The sequence below is a fragment of the Macrobrachium rosenbergii genome, chromosome 43 (genome assembly GCF_040412425.1).
Source record: "Macrobrachium rosenbergii isolate ZJJX-2024 chromosome 43, ASM4041242v1, whole genome shotgun sequence".
Taxonomy (NCBI): Eukaryota; Metazoa; Arthropoda; class Malacostraca; order Decapoda; family Palaemonidae; genus Macrobrachium; species Macrobrachium rosenbergii.
The window spans coordinates 53,631,106-53,653,073 of NC_089783.1; the positions used below are offsets into that span (position 1 = coordinate 53,631,106).

The 21,968-nt window shown below is 38.6% G+C and overlaps 1 protein-coding gene across 1 annotated transcript in view; it reads left to right on the forward strand.

The window, feature by feature from the left end:
* The window catches only part of LOC136828919 (CD109 antigen-like), a 197,906-nt gene that overhangs the window by 137,019 nt on the left and 38,919 nt on the right, over positions 1 to 21,968 (forward strand). Inside the window, exons 5-18 of the mRNA XM_067087252.1 lie at positions 420 to 490; positions 9,946 to 9,997; positions 11,972 to 12,102; positions 12,970 to 13,155; positions 14,218 to 14,445; positions 16,742 to 16,840; positions 17,189 to 17,295; positions 17,677 to 17,848; positions 18,917 to 19,117; positions 19,289 to 19,533; positions 19,946 to 20,085; positions 20,373 to 20,486; positions 20,850 to 21,073; positions 21,447 to 21,677. Of these exons, the coding sequence (XP_066943353.1) occupies positions 420 to 490; positions 9,946 to 9,997; positions 11,972 to 12,102; positions 12,970 to 13,155; positions 14,218 to 14,445; positions 16,742 to 16,840; positions 17,189 to 17,295; positions 17,677 to 17,848; positions 18,917 to 19,117; positions 19,289 to 19,533; positions 19,946 to 20,085; positions 20,373 to 20,486; positions 20,850 to 21,073; positions 21,447 to 21,677 (2,201 nt within the window). The remainder of the gene's footprint in view (positions 1 to 419; positions 491 to 9,945; positions 9,998 to 11,971; positions 12,103 to 12,969; positions 13,156 to 14,217; positions 14,446 to 16,741; positions 16,841 to 17,188; positions 17,296 to 17,676; positions 17,849 to 18,916; positions 19,118 to 19,288; positions 19,534 to 19,945; positions 20,086 to 20,372; positions 20,487 to 20,849; positions 21,074 to 21,446; positions 21,678 to 21,968) is intronic.

Consider the following 21,968-nt stretch of genomic DNA (forward strand, 5'->3'; position numbering starts at 1 on the left):
AAACTGACTTTTCCCCTTGTTTTTGTCCACGTCCATTATATTTACATATATAAAACATCGCCAAACAATACTAGGAATATTTATTCAATTAATGCAAAGTGATTAAAATTTTCAGTTTAGATAACAGATATGGACTTCTTTAAACCTGAATATTTCCATTAGATTTACACCAATTCCCTCGTAATTTTATTGCTATGACGACGAGGAGGTAGTTTTGCATATAGTTTCCTGTTAATTATACGGCTTTCAGAAATATTTTGAATGCCATTGAAATTGCAAGTAAAAAGTAACCTCTCTCTCTCTCTCTCTCTCTCTCTCTCTCTCTCTCTCTCTCTCTCTCTCTCTCTCTCTCTCTCTCTCTCTCTCTGCCTGTGTGTATTCAGTGTAAAGCCTTGAGTAACGACCCGCTTTATTTCCAGTAAGGTTTCGGGCCATTCTCCTCACGAGGGAACTGAAACCGTACGACGGGCCTGTGGATGTTTTCGTTCTGGTGAGTATTATCATCTCTGGACATTGTGACTTTTTGTGAAGGTCCTTTTTGGTACGAGACTTGTAGTACAGGATAGGAATGAAGGGAAGAGAGTTATATCGAGTTGTATCTGGAAGTGTTTCGTCCTCCAACTTGCTTTAACTGTTACGCCATTATGAAAGATGGATTATCACCTCAAAAAACTGATCTTCTTCCTCACGCCAAAAAACAGCTGTTAAAAAGGTCTGTGTAAATTCATGAAAATTTGACGTATCGCAGAAGAGGATAAGGGGCTTGACCACAGACTGGTAAACAAACTTTGAGATATCTAGAGTGTGTGTTCGTGTGAAACTTTTGGTTGTAAATCTACTGGTAGTATCTCTCATATTCATGTTTGAGTGTTGTCACGATTAGAATTAACTGGCATTTTAGAATTCTCGTTTCCTTCAGTTATCGTTTGTAAATCACTTTGGTAATTGCGACGTGAATATTTTGTGATTTGCGACGTGAATATTTTGTGATTCGCAGTCGACTGCTGATAAAGATAGAGAAAGAAGTAAAGTAAACATCAAACCGACTTCCAAACACTCGATCCTCGGAACTTTTTCTTAACAATATCAACTTGATTCCGGATGTTATCTTCTAGTAGAGGAAAATAAGTTATTCAAAACAGAAGTAGACAAATGGTCCTCACATTATCAATCTCTATCACGACTTCAAAGCAGAGGAGAAAACTGGTTCCATGAAGAGTTTTTTATTTTTTTCTCTCTCAGTCCTTCAGGACATCGCTCGAGATAAAGTCTCGTGTTCCTGGTAATGGGAGTCGACGGGAGATGAATCAAGACGAACTTGTCTTTACCCTCTTTACCCTGGGGTGTCCTTGGCTTCGTTTTCTTTAAACATATTGGGCAAAAAATGACGGTTTATCACGTGACGCATTGCTAGTCAGGTTAGCCATGAAAATGTTTGAGTCTACCAATAAAAATGAAAAGTTAATGAAAAAAAGTATTAAAACCTCCGGTTCATCTGATAGTCGTTCATTATGGTAATTTCAAAGCTCGTTGCGTTCATTATTTTCGTCGTCTCACTGGCTTTTATTTACTGTTTTGTTTGAAAGCGACTGGCAGAGCAACCTTGGTTTAGGTCACCCAGGAAATTTTTGTATTAGTTATCTCACAACATTGCAAAAACCAAAGAGAAATTATGAAACTCGTATTGTTGCAAGAATCCTCAGTGACGGACCTGCTTTCAGTAATGGCACGGATGCCCTAGACCAGTGGTTCTCAACCTATTTTGGCCCATGCACCCTTTCACCACATGTCAGAATGTCATTCCCCACACCTCCTTTCCCAAAACTGTCTGCCTCAAAAGGTGCATTCCAAATAATATGCATAGAATACTAAAAGTCCTTGGTCACAATTCCCCCCCTGGTTGAGAACCACTGCTCTAGACCGTAGACCTATGCTGATGATTTCGCCTTTACAGGATTTTGCCATTAAGGAAGGACTCTTTAGACAATCAAAAACTGGCACGTCTCCACGATGCGTTAGAGAAGGCATGTGCTCCTTTGCCAAGTATTTTCTTTGTAATAGGATTTAGTCTGAACGACTTAGAGAAATACAAACAGTGCTGTGCTGCTGAAGTGGTTAAATTAAGGCAGCTTGATGTTGACACTGGCTCTTGCTTCGTGAGCTGTAGGTACAGACTACAGAAGAGTTGCGCTGTAAAGGCATTTTGTACAGAAGAATGTCTATGGATTTTGCTTGAATGAATCAGAATAATAGAATGTACAATGGTGGCATCGGGTTATCAGCGGCATTTAAAAACTGGACCGAAGGAAAACAGAATAAGTGAAGTGTTTTGAATCTGATAGAAAAGGAGGCTGCGCTCTGGGGGGCTGAGGTGAGAGAGAGGATTGGCAGAGACAACAAAGATAGTGAAAACCTCAGCTGACCTCTCCTTACTGAACAAAGAACATGCCACTAAAGAAGTTGTGGAAGCAAAGGGAAGGACGATAAGTGAGATGCTTCAAGAGCTGAATCGGAAATAAGAAGAAGAAGAGCTCAAAACAAAGAAGGAATGAAGCACGCAATGACAGTGACAGACATCAAGGCTGATAGACTTTTGATAATGACGATTACAAAGAATTACAGAAAGATATTTATGAAGATCAAAGAAGCGGAGAGCTCAGAATACGAAAATGGAAGTAATGGACAAAAGGAAATTGGTTTGAGAGAAAATGATGGAAGTTTTGCAGAGTAAGAATTTTCTTTCCTCTTCTCAGAAACTATAATTCTTCACGCTTTGTGGCGGCCTGCTTAAACTGAGTCACTTGTCCTTATAGATCTCATTCTTTTATATATATATATATATATATATATATATATATATATATATATATATATATATATATATATATATATATATATATATATATATATATATATATATATATATATATATATATATTATATATATATATATATATATATATATATATATTTATATATATATACACATATATATATATATATATATATATATATATATATATATATATATATATATATATATATATCAGCTTTAGTAGGCTGCAGAGTAGCATGTGGATTCCAATATTTTCTCATACTTCAGTGGTGGAGTTGCGAACTTCTTTACAAAATATAAAAGATAAAAACTATAAGGTGTTATTTTACGATCAATTTTTACACCATCTTATGTTATGTGAATACTGTATAATATATATATGTATGTGTGTGTATGTATAAGGAACTGTAACTTTGTATTCTGGAGATATTCAAATCCTCCTTAAATCAAAGATCTCCAGGAGACGGTAGACTGAGAAACATACATCTGGAAGCAGAAAACATTTTCAATATTTACAGAAAGGATTGCGCTGAGGTTGAAGAAAAAGGACTTGGATACCTTAAAGTATAAAAATTAAAGCCTTTCACGTCGCATAGCTTATTAGACGCTATTCCTCTCGATGTGACTTATTTAAAGTTTTCCCGGAAGAAGCTTCCCATCAAACAGGAAGAGCGGTAGATAAATCTGTACGGCGATTCGCACCGCAGAGGATGTAGCGCAGAGCGAGATCTGGCAACAATGGTCGTGTTGCCGCCGCCCACCGATTCCAAAGCAAAACATCACGCTCGTAAACAAGCACACGCAGAAGCCTCGGGTATTGAGGGAGTTAACACCTGTCAGTCCCATTCAGTGTGTTCTTCAAATGTGAGACTGTATGCTGTATAGGGTGTTTCCATGAGTGTTTTCCCTGTAATTATGCCGTATAACTCGCCTCTTTCATTCCACCGTCAGTCAGTATTTTTACTGTTGAGTACTCGACAAGTCTGCTGCTTCTATTCTTCCCGTTTACCCTCATAACTTTCCCTGTTCACATCTTCTCTCAACTTTATCTTATTTTGATCTTTCTTCGTCATCCTCAGTCGGTACTGTATCATCTGCAAGTCAGAGAAAAATAGCACGCAGTGAAATGTCTGATGTTTGATGACACGGTAATGATAGTGCATATTGAAGACAAACTGGAGGAGAAACTAGATCGTAAATTTAAGCAGAAGTAAGATTATGAGGGCAAATGGAAACCTGGAAGGTGGAAAAATAGAACTTGAAATTAATGGTGGAAGAACGTAAGCAGCTGACTCCTTTAAGTATTTAGTTACAGAAATGTTGGATCTTGGGAAAACCAGAGTACAGGGTATGTAGATCTTGGGTAGAATGAGAGAAGGGGTCACAGAATAGTTGAAGCAACGAAGGCAGCTGATTAGAAGGAAACTTGGATTCCCTGTTGAAGCCGAGGTTAGAATGGATGAAGTAATTGTTGAATCACCTCTCTTGTATGGAAGTGAAGTGTGAATGTTAAATATGAACGAAATAAAAAAACATGGATCATGTCAGGATTAGCGAACTCAACATCTCCATGTCAAGAACAGCGAACCCAATGATCCCCCATGTAAAGAATGGCCAACCCTTTCCGGTCCGAACTCCAATTCTACATGAGGGCTAGTACTATAAACACGGCGAAACAGTGATTCATCTACACTGTTTCGCCGTGTTTAGTACTAGCCCCGGGGGCGTGTCAAATGTATTTCGCCTTGTTTAGTACTAGCCCCCAGGGGATCAAACGTCTGGTACCGAAGTGTTCGTGTCCAGAACAGCGAACCCGATTATTCCCATGTCAAGAAAAACGAACCCAATAATCTTCTTGTAAAGAATAGCGAACCCTGCTGTGAGTGGGTTCGCTAATCTTGACATGATCAAAAAAAGTTTTAATTTGTAGATAAAATTTATGTGCTTATTATATGAGAAATCAGGAGAATTAGGGCGAGAAATTTGGAGATATACGTAGTGGAAAAAAACCTTAGTACGAGTGAAAGGTTGAATAATGTTTAGAGATAATTTGATCATGTGGGACAATGAACGGTAATATAGATATATGAAAAAGGTATACTTCGGAAGCGTCAGGATTAGGGAGGAGAAGAAAGTGCTGGATAAGCAAATTTTGTCAAAGTTTTTCCGCACAGAGGTTCATCCACAGTCCAGCCGGTACAGTATGAATATGGCAGTGATCATTATCTTGTCTTTTCTCTGGAGTCACACCCTGCGGGTGTGCCAGGAAGCGCCATTCACATCGAAAATAAATAAATGTACCGAGCCTCCATTTAATGAGAAATGTGAAGAGATGCGTATCGTGGGGTTCGTCAGTTGGTAGTGAACGTTGCTTTGAACGATATATACTGTATTTTAATTTTAATTTTTTTCAAGTAGTTAGTCAAGTAGTGGCCGTTTGTATGTGCGTATGCATATGGGAGAAAGGTTCATACATACACGCGCATATAGCATCTGACCCACACTCCCAAAACAGCGAGCGAAAACCCACATCGATACACAGGTAATGGGAAAGGGCGCTGCTGAACGGTGTGGGACCGCGCCCTGCATTGTAAACATTGTTCTTCCGTCGAAAATTAATGTTTCCATGCATGTTTTGCCTTGGGTCGGACTTTGAAACGTACGCAGATTTGTTTCATTTCTTCTTCTTCCCTATTATTTCGCGCGACCCGATCGTCTTAGTGTTAGCGTGTGGAGTTTGCTCGTTCTTTATGCATTTTATTTTTTCCTCAAAACAGAACTGAATTGCGAGTTGATATCTCTGTCCATTGTGTTACCTTAGATGCTCTTTTGTTTCCCATTTACGGAAACGCCTCTCCCTTTTTCTGCTGGTAGTATTGCGGTCATTGCTATCCCGAGTAAGAAGCCACGTCTCCTCTCATCTCAGGTGGCTGCAACAGCTGCTTTGTGAAGACTTTGAAACATTCTCTCGTCTTCTGACCTCCCAGTACCTGTAACCTTTCTGCTTTCAATAGACAGACAATTCTATGAGGCTCCACCATCCATTCCCTTCTTTAAACCTTTTCTTATTTTCTTGGTTGATAAAAGCAACTGATTGATTATCTATTGTCAACTTCAAGGTGAATATACTGTAAGTGAAATCCTTCAAAGTTATGGGTTACATAAAAGCAAGAATACAGGTGGAACTCTGATCAAATAGTTAATCTCTCTCTCTCTCTCTCTCTCTCTCTCTCTCTCTCTCTCTCTCTCTCTCTCTCTCTCTCTCATATCCATTTTCGTATGCAGTTAGCTGGTTAGTCCAAATGTTTATGTGCAACATAACTCACACACACCCTTCACACAACTTAGATTACTGATGAAAGCTTTTCACCCTTGCGTGGCCATTCTCTGAACTGTCAAGACGAAGCAGCATTTTTTAAATGTATATTTTTCTGTTTGGGAGTTTGATACGAAAGAAAAACAAACGAGCAACGAATCTTTTCGAATTAGATTAGTTGGAAAGAGAAACGGGCAAGATGTAATATTAACTGTGCAAGAAACAACTTGCAAAATTGTGAAGGCAAAAAATTATAGATTTACGTTTTTGGTGTTTTTGGGAGGGCAGTAAACTTATTCCAACCTGATACAAAAGATTCAGACTACAAATGTACATGGAAATTGGATGCAGCGAATGAGGAACTTTTGTTTTTTTCTTTTTAATCTTGCAACGTATAGGAGAACGCAGACGCATGAAACACTCAGATCTACATAGTTGAAAGTAAACAGCTGGAAACTTTCAGTCTTTGGCCCCTTTAGAGGCTTCCTGTTCCAGTGATACTCGCAGCCGTAAGCTCAAGCGACGAAAATTTCTGTAGACTGAAAAAAAGGCAGTGGTTGCCATTCAAACTTATCTGGAGTTGTTTAAACTTTCTTGAAGGCGTTTAAAGTAATTTATCCAGACACTTAACAGGGGAAAAATTAATTTTGGGTTATTTCTTGTGCGTATGTTAGATATCTGAAGAGAAGGTCCTCTGAATTCTAGCAGCGCTGCATGACCAATAGTAGGTAATAATATATCAGAATTGAGAGAGAGAAAGAGAGAGAGAGAGAGAGAGAGAGAGAGAGAGAGAGAGAGAGAAGTGCACACTGCCCAGGTATAAAGAAATTGACTAGTAAAATACATGATTTAATCAAGGCAGATGTATGCTGGAAACTATAGCAAGCATTATCTTGCATCACTGCCCTTACGTTGTCATTATGTTGCCTTTAGCAGTTTTCTAAAGCAAAAAGAAATATTTAATTAACAACAGTTCTTCAGGGGACGTTTCGATTTTATTATGTCCCCAACAGACAAAAGGTTGAATTCACGTTCATAATTGCAAATGTGCACTTACTTTAGACTTATTGGACAGGATACGAGAACCACCCAATAAATTGTAGTTTGGGATAAGACCTTGAACACCCACGCGTACATATATATATATATATATATATATATATATATATATATATATATATATATATATATATAGAGAGAGAGAGAGAGAGAGAGAGAGAGAGAGAGAGAGAGAGAGAGAGAGAGAGAGATTTTCATGGACGTTAATATATAAACCGCGTATACTTCCTACGCATGCGTGAAAAGGCAATTTCACCATTCGTCAATGAATGCCCTATAAGAAGCAGGTTTGTAAAGAGAGGAAAATGACTCTAATCGCCTCACTGTTTAGCGCTTCGATTCATTCTTCCTTTCATTACCAAAACGACTAAAGATTAATTCAGAATTCAATTAGCAAAATGTAAAGGCTGCTCACGACAGGTTCCTCATCTGCAAGCAAATATGAAGTAGAAAATGTCTAGTATAAATCGAGTATTATTCCTTATAGGTCATGGCTATCATTGTCATGTTAGCTCTTTCCACGTCTGTTAAGGCTGCAACTTTAAACTTGCTAGTCAGTTAATATCTGCAGAATTGTAGTTATTTTATATTTTCTTGCGAATACGCTGCAACGCAGAAATCTTATGCACGTTCATGCGGACATCAGGCATTTATGTGATACGTGCCTGTAAATTTATGAAGTAACTTTCTTAACTCATGAGCGGAAAATTTCATAAATTTAGCCATTCCATATACCTCCACAGATTGCTCCTGTTAAGGTCCTTGATTTTATTCTACCTGTACAGAGGCACCTTTAAAGAGCATTCTGTACAGGTGGCTACCTGCACAGAGCATTCTGTACAGGTGGCTACCTGCACAGAGCATTCTGTACAGGTGGCTACCTGTACAGAGCATTCTGTACAGGTGGCTACCTGCACAGAGCATTCTGTACAGGTGGCTACCTGAACAGAGCATTCTGTACAGGTGGCTACCTGTTCAGAGCATTCTGCACAGAGCATTCTGTGCAGGTGGCTCTCTGTTTCTCCTTTCCGCTTCCTAAAACGGTTTATGCAATATTTTCACCACCCTGCCGTCCTCTGTTCTTTCCACACAGCCAAGCCATTTCAATACGCTTTGACCCATCCTCTCATCATTTTGCAATTTCGTTTCTCGCTGTTTCAATTCTTCTTTCGTCACATATACCGTCATGGAGCATATGCTATGCAGACGGCACACGTCAATAGCTTCAGCCTTTCATCTTTCATCTATAATTAGCATGCACGCTACGCTTCCATAAAAGAGATTTTGCTCTGCAAATCCTCCATGCAATCCGACGGAGGCTTCCGTAAACACCCGAAGCCTCTTTGCAGGTCTTTCCATATACAATAGTACCTTCAGCCATCCATATTAGCACTCATTACCCCACCTTCTTGGTGTCTATTGAACCCTAAAACCTCACTCTTGCTCACATTAACTCTTCACTTTCTCGTCTTACAAACGCTGTCAGAGTCTTCCTCTATTGCCTGCGATATATGTTCACTATCCACAAGCAGTATTGTACCATTTTTATCATTAGAATTTGCGTGGACGTGGTGCAGGAGAGAAGAAATGTATTAGAAGTTGGCCTGTTGAAAGAGAGAGCTAGATGTTTTGGTAAATGGGGTTTACCAAAACATCTATCTTTCTGTTTCAAATGGTCGGCTACTATACATTGCTTTTCTTCTGCACCACTTCCTCGCACATTCATACTTAAATGGAAAACCTTATGGATCGACTAAATAAATTAGTTGAATGAGAATATTCCAGGAACGCGAAACATAACGACATGTTTCTCGGTTTCTACAATACTCTGTTGTGTGGCTCTCTCTCTCTCTCTCTCTCTCTCTCTCTCTCTCTCTCTCTCTCTCTCTCTCTCTCTCTCTCTCGTCCTTAGAAAGCATTCCTTGATTATTAATGTCAGCATATTTTAGTTTACTCCTGATGTCAATGCAAGAACAGCATACCTTGTTAATTAGACGGATTAGTTTGAAGAAATTCGTATGCATAGTCTCATAAAAGCTCCAAATGTAAAAATGAGAAACTATGTAAGAGGTAGTCCTTGAATAAGAGAGAAACTCCGTCGAAAAATGACAAGAGAAAACGATGGTATTAGACGGTTTATAAAATCAAGGATAATAAAAAATGGATATGTACTAACAAAATCTTATATGGGTAACTACAGAAGAATGTTAACGCTGAAATACATAGATTATTTGTAAAAATAAATATTCGTCAACCCGAATGGTACAATAAAATTATATTTGTTTTTGGTAGAGTTAAGTTACCTTTGATTAAGTTCTGATTGTAATGCTATTAAAAATGTAAAATATTGTATACTTTCTCTAATGAAAGATAAAAAAAAAAAGATACCATTTTACAACTCGATTATGACATCCTCGAGTTTGACACACTTTAAAAAGAACATGATCGCCTCATCGGGTTACCGATTCCTCCGAAAGGGAATCCGACCAACTCAATCCGGATCGTGTGTCGTTCATATGATCTCTCTATCATGAGTTGCATTCAGGGTGAAAATAGCGGAGGCGAGAGAAACTTCAGGTAAAATTCTTCTTCTTTAAAATTTTGTATTGAAGGTGATGATAGGGAGAAGATTAGTAATTTAGGGAAGTTTCCTCACCTTCTTCTTCTTCTTATTATTCTTATTCAGTTTATTCGATCTGAAACCGATTAATCTTCATTTTTCTCCTCCGAACAGGATCCCCGGGGCCGTAAAATGAGACGCTGGCCATCCCATCAAACTGGTCACGGTGAGTTTCTGAACGATTACCCCGCATTTGTTTTTGTAGCTCGTTCATTTACTTATTTATTTGCTAACTCCTTATGAACTGTCTTGTTGTTTTAACTCGTGTCTGTCTAATTCTTTCCCCGTTAGAGTTTAAACTGAAGGACTGGAATTTACAGGTCCACCTTATTCCTAGTTATATGTTTTGCTTTTCATAAATTTTTATTTGCTATATTCATTATTTTCAGCTCAAGTCGTAGAGTTGTAAATGCATTCATTATACTTAGTTTTTAGGTTTATATGTTTATTTATTTAAATGTCTTTTTATTTATTTTTTTTTTATCTTAATTTCAATGCATTACTTTTATGGATCTGTTTCAGTTTCACTAGCAGATAAATCTTACGTGCAGTTATATACGATTCTCCTTCTTCATTTTTATTTCATTTCATCGCCGCATTTGTTCTCTTCATCTTCAATAATCAAAATACTTTTCAATATTTCTGCCACTAAATCAACCACGTCTGGTTTTGGGTTGAAATGAACTACTTTTTATGTTAGGCTTGTCGAAAAAAATGTGTTTGAATTTATTTCATAAATTACGCTAACGTTTCTCATAGCATTCCTGGCTGGATATCAAAACGAAAATCTTCAAAAAAAAAAAAAAAAGGGGAAAGAATCGACATTTACATCAGATAATATATTCCTTTCCCCATATGTGAAAACGAGTTTATACTACGCACTAGTGCATCGTTTTTCACTCATCTATGTTCTACGAGAAAATTAAAGTAGATATTATATTACCATTATCACTGCAACATGGAAAATGAAAGTAGATATTATATGACCATTATCACTGCAACATGGCCGCTTAGTTAACCTCTGAATTCTTCAGTGCGCGGCTTTCATCCTCTAACTGTAATTCAGTAGCTCATCGGCTGTGACCCGTTTATTTTCGTACTAGTCTATTACAGTCTTGCTTCCCTTAAATCTGCATTTAATATGAGACGCAAAAGAGTGGAATGACAGTAAGAATGAAAACTGTCTGATTTTTTAAAATGATTCGTGAAAATTTGTCTATTAGGCCGAACACTGGGGCACTTCCGCCCGTTCAGTGGTTAGGTCAGTGAAAAAGAGGGAGTTTGAGTGGCTGGACAGCAAGACGGCAGAAAGGACGTGGGAACGGAGGTAAAGTAAATGGTTAAAAGCGGAGTGCAGCTCTAGGCCGAAGGGACGCTGCAGACAACTCTTAGTAATGCCTACAGTGCACCACGTAAGGTGTCCGGACGGCGTTACCCCACCACGGGGAACGAAGATCGAGTCATGCGGACGCTTGTTGAGAGCAGTGAGCTTAGAAGTGGCTAAAAAAAAAAAAAAACTCTCAAGCGGGAAGAGATTTCCCAAAGTCTGTGGACGAGGGAAGAGAAACGTTCATCGAACTAGGTAGTTTAGCGGTCGATGATGATACATACATTGAGAGGAATAGTACGAAGGGAGCTAAAGTCACAATATGGCTGATGAAAAGTGGACCTCAGAGAAGAAACTTGACCAGACGATTTACTTCCGGTTCGTTCCCGTACTGTAATTACGATAGTGGGACTCTGAAGAAGGACGGATAAGACCAGCGTAAAGCTTTAGTAACTGGTGCGAAGGAAGGAGCTGGCGATCTTGAAACAAAAAAGACGTAACGTTCCAGACGAAGACGCTAATCGAGAAATGTTGCTTTTACGGGAAAAGTTTGGAGAAACCGGAACGCCCAACTAGACCTACCGTACGAGAGGTTGAATCTCATTTCCATAAGATAGGTGGTTACATGACGTCATCATACACCCATTCCATGTAACGGATTATTATAAAATAAGAAATATTTACTCGGCTCTCAAGCCGACTTGTGTCTTTTCGCGTAAATAGAAAGATTATAGTAGACGGGCTATAAATCCCAGATAGTTAAGAAGTCGAGTTCTTTTCTTGTATATTTAAATATTCTGTATCATTATTCAGGTGTGATCAACTTGACCTTTGACCTGCCTGAATACCCCTTGATTGGAACTTGGACTCTTCGCGTGCGTGCCAGATCCCAGGTGGAAGATATGCCTATACAGGTCGAGCATTATTTCAGGCCAAGATTTGAGGTAAGGGAAAATACTGTTTTGTTTGAAATCTTTATGTGTATATACTATATGTAATTATATATATTTTTTTTTTATTTATATATTTATATATATGTATTTATTGTTAATGTTTTTGGAAGCTACAGTTCCGTCCGCACCTTGTAGTAAAACACGAGCGCGCAAAGAAAATGTATTACGGGCTGCTCTAGGAGCAAGAGCCCGTGCTGGCACAAGGCCAGCTAAATCTAAAATAACAAGAAAATGTAGTACACTTTCAAGAGGTCACGACAAGTGACGGAACAGCTGTGGCGTTGTGTTCCCAGTAAATGGAACGAAGATTTAATCTTCTTTATCCATCAATTTACACCTTGAAGAACGTAGAAGATTTAGAAGATCCTGTGAAACTAGTAAAAAGTTGATCAACAACCAAAAAGCCGTTGAATTCAACAAAATTTGCATATATGTACTTATGTGTGTGTGTCCGTCTTGTTTGTTTGTACGTATCATGGGTTATTGAGTTGTTAATTATGAATCAACAGTTTTCTTTGATTTTAAAGGAATCTTGGTATTGAATTTAGTAAGATTTTTTACTTGAAACTTGGAACGGAAACTAATAAGAATTGTTGGTTTGGCACGATCTCCTGAACAAAAATTTCCATTTGTAATATTTTCTACTCTCTCTCTCTCTCTCTCTCTCTCTCTCTCTCTCTCTCTCTCTCTCTCTCTCTCTCTCTGTGTGTGTGTGTGTGTGTGTGTGTGTGTGTGTGTGTCATTCCTTGATCACAATTGCGTAGGGGTGCGTAAAAGAACCAAAGTAATACAAATGTATGGTAGCCTTTTATCTTCAGTGGCTAACAATTCCTTTCCCGTTGTGCTGACCTTCCACAGGTGTTCGTGCGTCTGCCCTTGACCTTCAAGACAACGGACGAATACATCGAGGGCGTCGTGGTTGCCAACATGACCAACTGGCGAGATGTCGTCGGGAACTGCACCCTCAAACTGCAGTATGCGAGTCACTCGTTCGGCGAGGTTCCCGAGTCCTTCCGAGACGCTTACGACGAATTCATCCCCCAGGTTCGTTTCGGGCAACGGAAACTCGTAGAAGGACATTCTCGTTGTAATTGACTCTGTCGCAATCATATCCTTTAAGATTCGATATGTCATATTGACTGTTGTCCTCCTAGTAATACAAAGCAATAGTAGTCAGTCATTAAACTCACTGTCGCATTAGGTTAGGACGCGCCTGCGACAGGTAAGGTCGAAACTCTCATATAGTTAGCCCTCCGTATGGGGATAGTGCCGTCAGTGCGCCTCTAATAGTGCACTGTAGGCATTGCTTAAGGGTCTTTCCAGCGTCCCCAGCTGCAACCTCTCTCATTCCTTTTACGGTACCTCCGTTCATATTCTCTTTCGTGCATCTTACTTTCCACCCTCTCTTACAATTGTTTCGTGGTGGAACTGCTTTGAGGTTTTCCTCCTGTTACACCTTTCAGACTTTTACTGTCAATTTCCGTTTCAGCGCTGAATGACCTCATAGGTCTAGCGCTTGGCTTTGGGCTATATTCTGTTCTGTATTATATTCCCGTAAGTTAGCTTAGGAAAATTCTATAGAGCAAAAAATCAAGGGAAGATAAGGGAACAGATATTATACCTATTAAAGATTTTAGTGGCATATTTTGAGTTTCTAAAGTGTTCTTTCTGCTTATAAGATCTGTTTTGTTTGTTTTGAATTACATTCAAAGCATAAACAAGAGAAATACTATTTAAGAGCACTTTTATCTACAGTAGTCACTATTTTATGTTATACATTATAAATAAAGAAATTATTTTAATGGGACCAAGGTCATAGACATTTCAAGTTTGACGATACAATCTATGTATATTTAAAAAAAAAGACATTTCTAAAAGTAGTATTTATATTTATACATTTAGGCTTTTTAAAAATGGACATTTGAAAATTGACGTTTTTAAAAACTATTTATATTTATACAAAGACATTTTCATAAATATTATAAATAATTTGAAAAAGACACGTTTTCATAAATACTTATGTACATCTTAAAAAAGTTTCATAACACTGACCGACATTTCTGAATCAAACGAGTCATTAATTTCGTTTATTCTTCCGTCCCACAGTTCAACGGTTTCCATCCCTTCCAGCTGCCTATGGCAGCCGTGCAAGCTGCCGCAGCCAGTGATTTCACCAACATCACTGTGCGGGTTTTGGCCTCCGTCGGGGATTACTTCGGGTGGAGGGTGGAGGAAGGATGGGCCTTGGCGAGGCTCGTGGAGGAAAAGGCTAAAGTCACTTTTCTGGGCGATCAGCCTTTTATCTTCCGACCTGGCATGCCTGCCACATTTCATGTAAGTACATTAGTAGTAGGTACCGTCACTGTATAAAGTAGGTATGCAGTAATGTTTCGCTGTCTAACTTCTCCAAAGTTCCAGAGGTCCTTTATTTCTCACGCCGTTGGACTGTGAAGTCTCCCAGAGGATGTCGTACAATTGGAACTTCAGAAGTTCAAGCGAAGATGAAATGCATTACTGACCTGATACAATTCGACTTGTGTTTTAATATTTTACTTACATTTTTATTTATTTCTCTAATTAAGTTATCTGGTTTTCTAATAACAGATCTTCTCTTTCTGCATATCCCATTATCTGTTACTTCTTTCGAATGAACACCGTATTCTTTGGAAGCTTGAGTTTCGAGTCAGTGGCTCTCGTGGGCTTGTTCCGTATGAATATGGTTCTTCTGAATAATAACAATAAATACCCAAACTTTGTGAAATTCAGAGAATATTCTTCTTGAGATTTTGATTCGATACAAATAACATATTTTAACAAATCTCTTTCGTGCTTCCATAACTTTAGGTGTTACGACCCCAGATTAGGCTATAGTTATACACCAGGTAACTATGATTGGGAGATTTGAGGTTTTATCCAAATTATATTAGTGGTTTTATGTATCAAGGATATTTTATAATGTTATAATGTTTTATCTTTGAGCTAGATTTATTTTTCTTGTAAAACGATTGTATGGCATATGATGACATTATTTATAAATTGCATATCAACTCGGCGAACATTTACCAGACAGTTGGGATATTGAAAGCAGAAGCAATCTGAAGTTGCCTGCAGTAAATTGAACAGCTCCTCTGAAGTAAATATAATAGATCCTCAGTTAATGTAACAGTTCCTCAACAGTCAGTTTCCTCAAAAGTAATTGTGAACTGTTCACTTAGAGTAAATTCATGAGTTAACTTTGTTAATTTTAGTATTCGGACGCTGGAGTATGTAAGTTTTCTATGTATTATTGATAGAAAACGGAAATAGAGGATAAACGCTTGAAATTTCGTTGATCCCTGTATGTTCAAGAGATGCCTAGAAAACTCCATTATACTATTGGCATTGTTTTCCTCCGTGTAAATGTGGATGCTCAGTTCTTTAAAATGTTGCTTGCCTAGTTAGTATCTGCTTTGTTTTCCATTACACAAAAAAGAATTTCCTCTGAGACTAGGAAGGTTACTTTTGCGGCACATTTCTCCTCATTTCTTATCAGAAGCGTAGCCTTCAGTTATTCAAAACGTTCTTTAGGCTAAGTAGTATTTTCTTCTGCTCTTTGCTACATTCCTGGTCATGACGCTTACGCAGGGGTCGTCAAACTGTACCCGTCTGGGCCGTCTTTCTTGCTCCCTGCCTCGTCCCTGTAGGTCGGAAACTGAAACTGGTTTTTATCGAGCAACAGTATTGTTGTTGCTGTAGTTAAACCAAACTGGTTTATCTGTTTTTTTTTTTTCTTATAAGTAAATTAAACTGATGTCAAATCGGTCTCATGCTCATGTAAGCAATTTAAGCTGGTATTAATGCCATAACTGCTCTTTCCCTGCGTTTGGCCTAAATTGTATATTGTATTCCTAACCGTTCTTACTTTTGTAAGTACATTAGGTTTAATCAATATCAAAATGGGGGTTTCCGCCTATGACTGAATTTAGTTGTAATGCCAAAATGAGACACGGCCTTGTGTTCTCATAAACATTCGAAATCATTTTGAACATTTTTAATGAATATTGATTAAATTTAATTTAAAGCAGGTTTTCAAGGTGAGCGTACATTAGTATCGTATCCTTAAGGTTATTTTAAAATCAAAGCTGGATCCATTGATATTAAAACTTCTTAATTCCCTTTTGAATGAAGTGATCAATTTTTTTTTCGTAACTGCCATGAGCGTCACGTTAGAATGCCAATACCGTGATGCCTCACTTGCAGTATACATTCAGATGAGAACTCTGGGAAATGTAGTGGCCATTAGATTCATTCAGGCATAAGACAGTGAGACGCAGCATAACCCCAGTGATCTTGACAACTGTAATAATCGTTTGTGAAGATCTTGGATGTTGTGTGGTGAGTTGCGGAAGGGAATTAGAGGCCTAGTGAGCACCCCTGGAGTCTTCATATCTACGGAGGCCTTGTTCAGGCTGAAGCAACAAATATTTCTTGTCTTTCAGATAATGGTCTTAAACATTCTGCTGACAATAGATTTTTTTTTGCATTATTTTGTCAGTGTCCGTACGTTGGCTTGTAATGTTCCATATTATTGTCCAGTTGGTAAAGGTATTAGGCAATAATCATCTCTTCCCTCTACAATCCCGTCTTGCAGGTGATGGCAACTTACTCTGACAACCACCCAATGTCTGAGGATGAACTGGAATGTGCTAAATTACGGGTCGTCATTAGTAGTTCTGGAAAGACTTCGAAGGTCAGTATCTATTTCAAGCGTTAGTGTCTTAACATTTTTAATTTTTTAACAGAACTTCGCTTAAGGGATTGTGAGTTAACCTTCATATGTAGGACCTGGCTTTTTTTCTTATGTTGATGATTATTCTTTGTGACTTGCTTTGTTGATTATGGTTGTAAATATTTATTTGGCTGTTATTTTCCTTTTACTTGTTCGCTTTTTCTTTATCTTTTGTCACATAGGGGCATTTTATTTTGTGGAAACTTTATGACTAATTCTGGCACATCTCAAAACCGTCTCAGAATTCGTGGGATGGAAACACTAAATGCTACGTGCTGTGAGACAAATGACTCAGTTATCTTTTGGCAGGTCGAAGAAATCTTGGTTCGTGGAATAAAGCTCATGGAAAGCGGAGGTGTGGGCGAAGTTACCATTGACGTTCCGGATGAAGCCGAATCCGTCAAAGCGGATGCCATGTAAGTACTGATTCTTGGAGAAGACAGTCGAGTAGGGTGGATAATATTCCCCAGGAAAGTTTCCAAGACAAGCATATTAGTTTCTAGTGTAATAATATCAGAGGAGAATTCATTCATTTGCAAGTTGCATGTACACGGTGGAGCCATTAGGTCATTCGTGGTAAAAATGTATGACTTGCTTTATTGAAGTAAACCAAATATTTCCCGCATGTCTTATTTCGGATTGGGATCTTAGTGGATCTATCGTATATAGTTTGATAATTATATATTTTTCCGTAAGAAGTATATATAATTACAGTCATATTGCTGAATTGCAATACTGCAAGTCACGTATACCATAAAATTACAGAAATTAATTATCGACTTTTCTTTGAAAAATAGACTGACAACATCTAGTGGGCTCACGGCATCCACCACTCTGATCGGCGTCCTCCATCACTCGCCCAGAGGTCGTCATCTCCTGATTGAAACCTCCACACCCGATGCTTCTCCCGGACAGTTCATCACACTTCACGTTAGAAACAACTTCTACATCAAGTACTTCAATTATGTCGTAAGTCTTAGAACATTTCCAGCTCTGTGTTTACGGTTAGTCTTAAGGCAAATAAAGTTTTTCGTTTGTTGTAGGTATAACAAATCAAATTCTTAGCTTATCTTGTGTGCTTTAAAAGAATTCAGCTGCATCGTAATTCTCTCAATTCCATGTTCTTTAGCCATGCTGTAAGTTCTCAGAGAAATTCAAGTTCTTAAACTATGTTTTCAAATGAAACTAATTCCCTAATTATGTTGCAAATCTTATTACAAATCAGGTTCTTTAGTTACTGCAAGCTTAAAAAAAAAAGTCTTACAAAGGCAAATCCATATACACAAATGAAGGCTAACATTTAATGTCGTAGCCTTTTTTATTAATTTTACAATTATGTACTCCAAAGTAATTATCTTTTGCTGCTTTCCCTTTCTGTTAAAATTTTTTAAATTATACGATATGGTGAGAAAATGTGTGTAAAGTTTTGAGATTGAAAGCAGCCATTCTTCTGTGACGACGCCAGCGGTTTTAGTGCCATATCAGTATATAAGAAATTCTGTTTGGTAAAGACTTGGATATTGCAATAAGACCCGTGCTTAGGAAGAATGACACTTTTGCAAAAAGCTGCAAGCCATTTCTTTCCACTGCTGCCAAGGCTTGTTATTTTCTACCTTTTTCCATTACTCTTGAATTTTAAAATATTCCACTCATCACAGGTCGTCTCTTTCTCTTCCTTCGGTACTCAACCCCATCAATTGCCTTTCCCTTAACTTTTTCTTAATTTCCTTAAGCCTGGTGTTTTTACTGTACCTCCGTTCATATTCTTTTTCTCCCACCTGACTATCCACCCTCTCTAACAGTTGTTTGATAGTGCAACTGCGAGGTTTTCCTCCTGTTACACCTTTCAATCTTTTGACTCTCAATTTCCCTTTCAGCGCTGAATGACTGACCAAAATTCTATAATCTATTCTGTTCTCAAGCCTGGTGTCAATAAGGCCACTGATTTCCCTATCCCATTGACATTTTATGTTAAAAATGAAATAAAAACCCCCCTGATCATACAGTGTTGAACTGGTGATGATTGGTTGTCCCCAGATCATGTCCAAAGGCGTGGTGATCTACAGCGACCGCCAGGTTGTTGCGGACATCAGCGTGCCCACTGTCACCACCTTCTCCATACCCGCCTCGACAGAAATGGCACCGGCTGCTTACATCGTGGTGTGGGTGGTGACACAAGATGGACAGCTGGTTTCTCACGGTGTCGCTGTGCCCGTCAATCCAATCGGACGCCATCAGGTAAGGGGGCATTCATATCTTTGAACATTGACGTGTGACGCAACTCTTGGAGTCAGTCGAAAGGAAACGTAGCCTGTAGTCTCATATGCTCTGTATGTGCAAGCACACACATACTGTTATATCACTCATTACCAAAGGTATAACTTCAGGACAGTAATTTGGTCCTAACAGGTAGGCATTCGGTGGAATGAGCACAAAGACCACTCGGGAGGATCCGTGGAGATGAAGATGCTGGGTGAGCTGGGGTCGTTCTTTGCCGTGTCTGCAGTCTGGGAGGAAACCCACAAGATGGACTCCGGACACGAATTAACTGAGGCTCGGGTTCTGCAGCACATGATGGAACTCGAGAAGAACGATACCATCTTCGATGGGATCCAGAACTTCACCATGCCACACATCAGACGCGCATTTACCAGGTATTTTGGTCACTGTTGTTAATTTGAGTTTCTCCCGTCGGTCTAAAATCACTAGCTCTTGCTTTTTATTTTTGTTTTCTGGTATAGTCAGATTTTCTTTTTCTTCTATATTTTCCATAATCGTTGAATGATATTTAATATGCGAACCCATGAAATGATAGAGAACCCTTTAAATCTGTCAAATATTCTTGTGTGAAAATATAATTTGAAATGTTTATCACTGACAAAAATGAGGACACCAATTTACGTGATGATTCTGTCATTCATTGTCGTTCTGCATCTGAGCCTTCCAGTCCGCGAAGAACATTAACTCTTTCCCCATTTGCGTTTCTGTCCCTTCAGGTGCCGGTGATCATCTACCGACTTAGCTTGGCCGAGAAGTTCCTACTTAATGTTAACTAAATTTCCGCAGATCACGTGACGGCGGAGGCTCCACTGTCTCTTTCTTCCCAACCAACATGGTTGGACCTGACGCCCCTTCCACTTTCAACTTCAGCAACCTGGTCGTTCTGACAGACGCCGACCTATTCTACCACCCGCACCATGCCTCTGGTGAGTGGTGTTTCTTGTCTAGCGCTTGTTGGGATTAGGAATGTTTCTCTACTTTTAGTTGTAATTTTCTTGGTACTTTAAATGTAGTTTTCTTAATTGGTTTATAAAGGTCCATTACACCTCAGCTGCAACGGCATCGGAGGTTATGCTGATAACACTTGTTTCCCAAGATTTGTAAAATATGTCCTTTAATGGGTGATTGTTGTAAATGCTTCATTATCTGGATTTTGAATGCTGCATTATGTGGACTGGTCTGTTACATAAAAATGCGATCTTTCCTTTCACAGATTCTCCCAGCTGCCCAGAAATGTCTCTTCGGTGTCTGACGGGAGGGTGTTACTCTTATACAGAGCGATGCGACGGAGTTTACCAGTGTCTTGATCACTCAGATGAATCGGGCTGTGAGTAGTCCAACCTTGTCAAGTATCCTTATGAATGAAGTTTTGCCTTCCATCGTTACAGATTCCAAATGGGTTTACTTATGATTTCTTTGATTCGTGATGAAGTGTACTTGCGTGTTTTCCAAACATTTTGATTTCAGATATACTTAGGCGATTTCTTTTTCTAGAGGAGCAGACAAGATCAGTAGATCAGTGAACGAGATAAGATAAACAAATGGAAGTCCTTAGACATATTATCAGATGATATGTTTGTGTGTAATATCATATTACAGGAGGAACAAATGGAAATCTTTAGACATATCAAACGATACTTTTGTAACATCATATTACAAGATATTCCTATTTGATCTTCATTATCTGTAGGCCCTATCAAGGTGGACCCACTACGGCACTTCCATCTGCATCGCATCAGTCGCCTCCACCGCTTCTACGATCCAGATGATGGTGACTGGGCGTGGCAGAATATCCGTAAGGAAGGATCCGAGATTCAGGTCTTCCCAATTCCAAAGAGGCCCCAGAACTGGGTGCTGTCTATGTTTGCTGTTGGCAAAGAAAAGGGGCTAGGTCTGCTTCAGGAGAAGATACAGGTAATGTTTTTCTCAGAGAAAATTACAGTATGTATATGTATATATATATATATATATATATATATATATATATATATATATATATATATATATATATATATATATATAGAGAGAGAGAGAGAGAGAGAGAGAGAGAGAGAGAGAGAGAGAGAGAGATGCAGCAGTGTAGATATCAAAAGGACTTGAGTTCTACCATTCCCCACTATGTTGCATACTGTACTTAGACAAATCTCAAGTGTTGAACCTTTGCACATACCATTACTTACTGAAAGATAGCATACTGTAAAAATGATTCATAATATAATACAAAATTTAAAAACATTTCATCCTGTAAAATTGTTTCCAAAGAATGACAGAATATTTTCTTCCATAGTTTGACTCAGCCGGTCCGTTCTTGATCACCCTGGAGGGACCAAAAGTTGCTCGCCAGTGGGAACAAGTAGGCCTTAGGGCTTGCGTCTTCAACTTCCACCTGAGTAAAGTGGGAATCTTGATCACTCTGCCGGACTCCGAAGATTATCGGTCCGTCCTGGTAGAAAAGAATGGGTTCGTCAATTCCTACAATCCAAGAACTTCGGCTGGTGATCACCAGCACATGGTTTGGGTGAGTAAGAGAGGTTTTTCTGGTTCCAGTGGTATCAGCTCATGGGACTGCACAATGAAGGCTTATGTACCATTATAGTTCCCTTTTCATAGGTAATCATAAGTTTATATTGCATGAATAATATTTGATATACCATCGTAGGTGATCACAAGCTTCTATTGCATGAATAATCATTTTCTCAAATTCACTGACAAAATAAAGTTCTTTGTTATCTCGGGATGCAAAACACCCGTGGAGTGCAAGGCTTCATGTTAACCATGCTTCAAAAGAATGAGCATTTTTTTTTCTGTG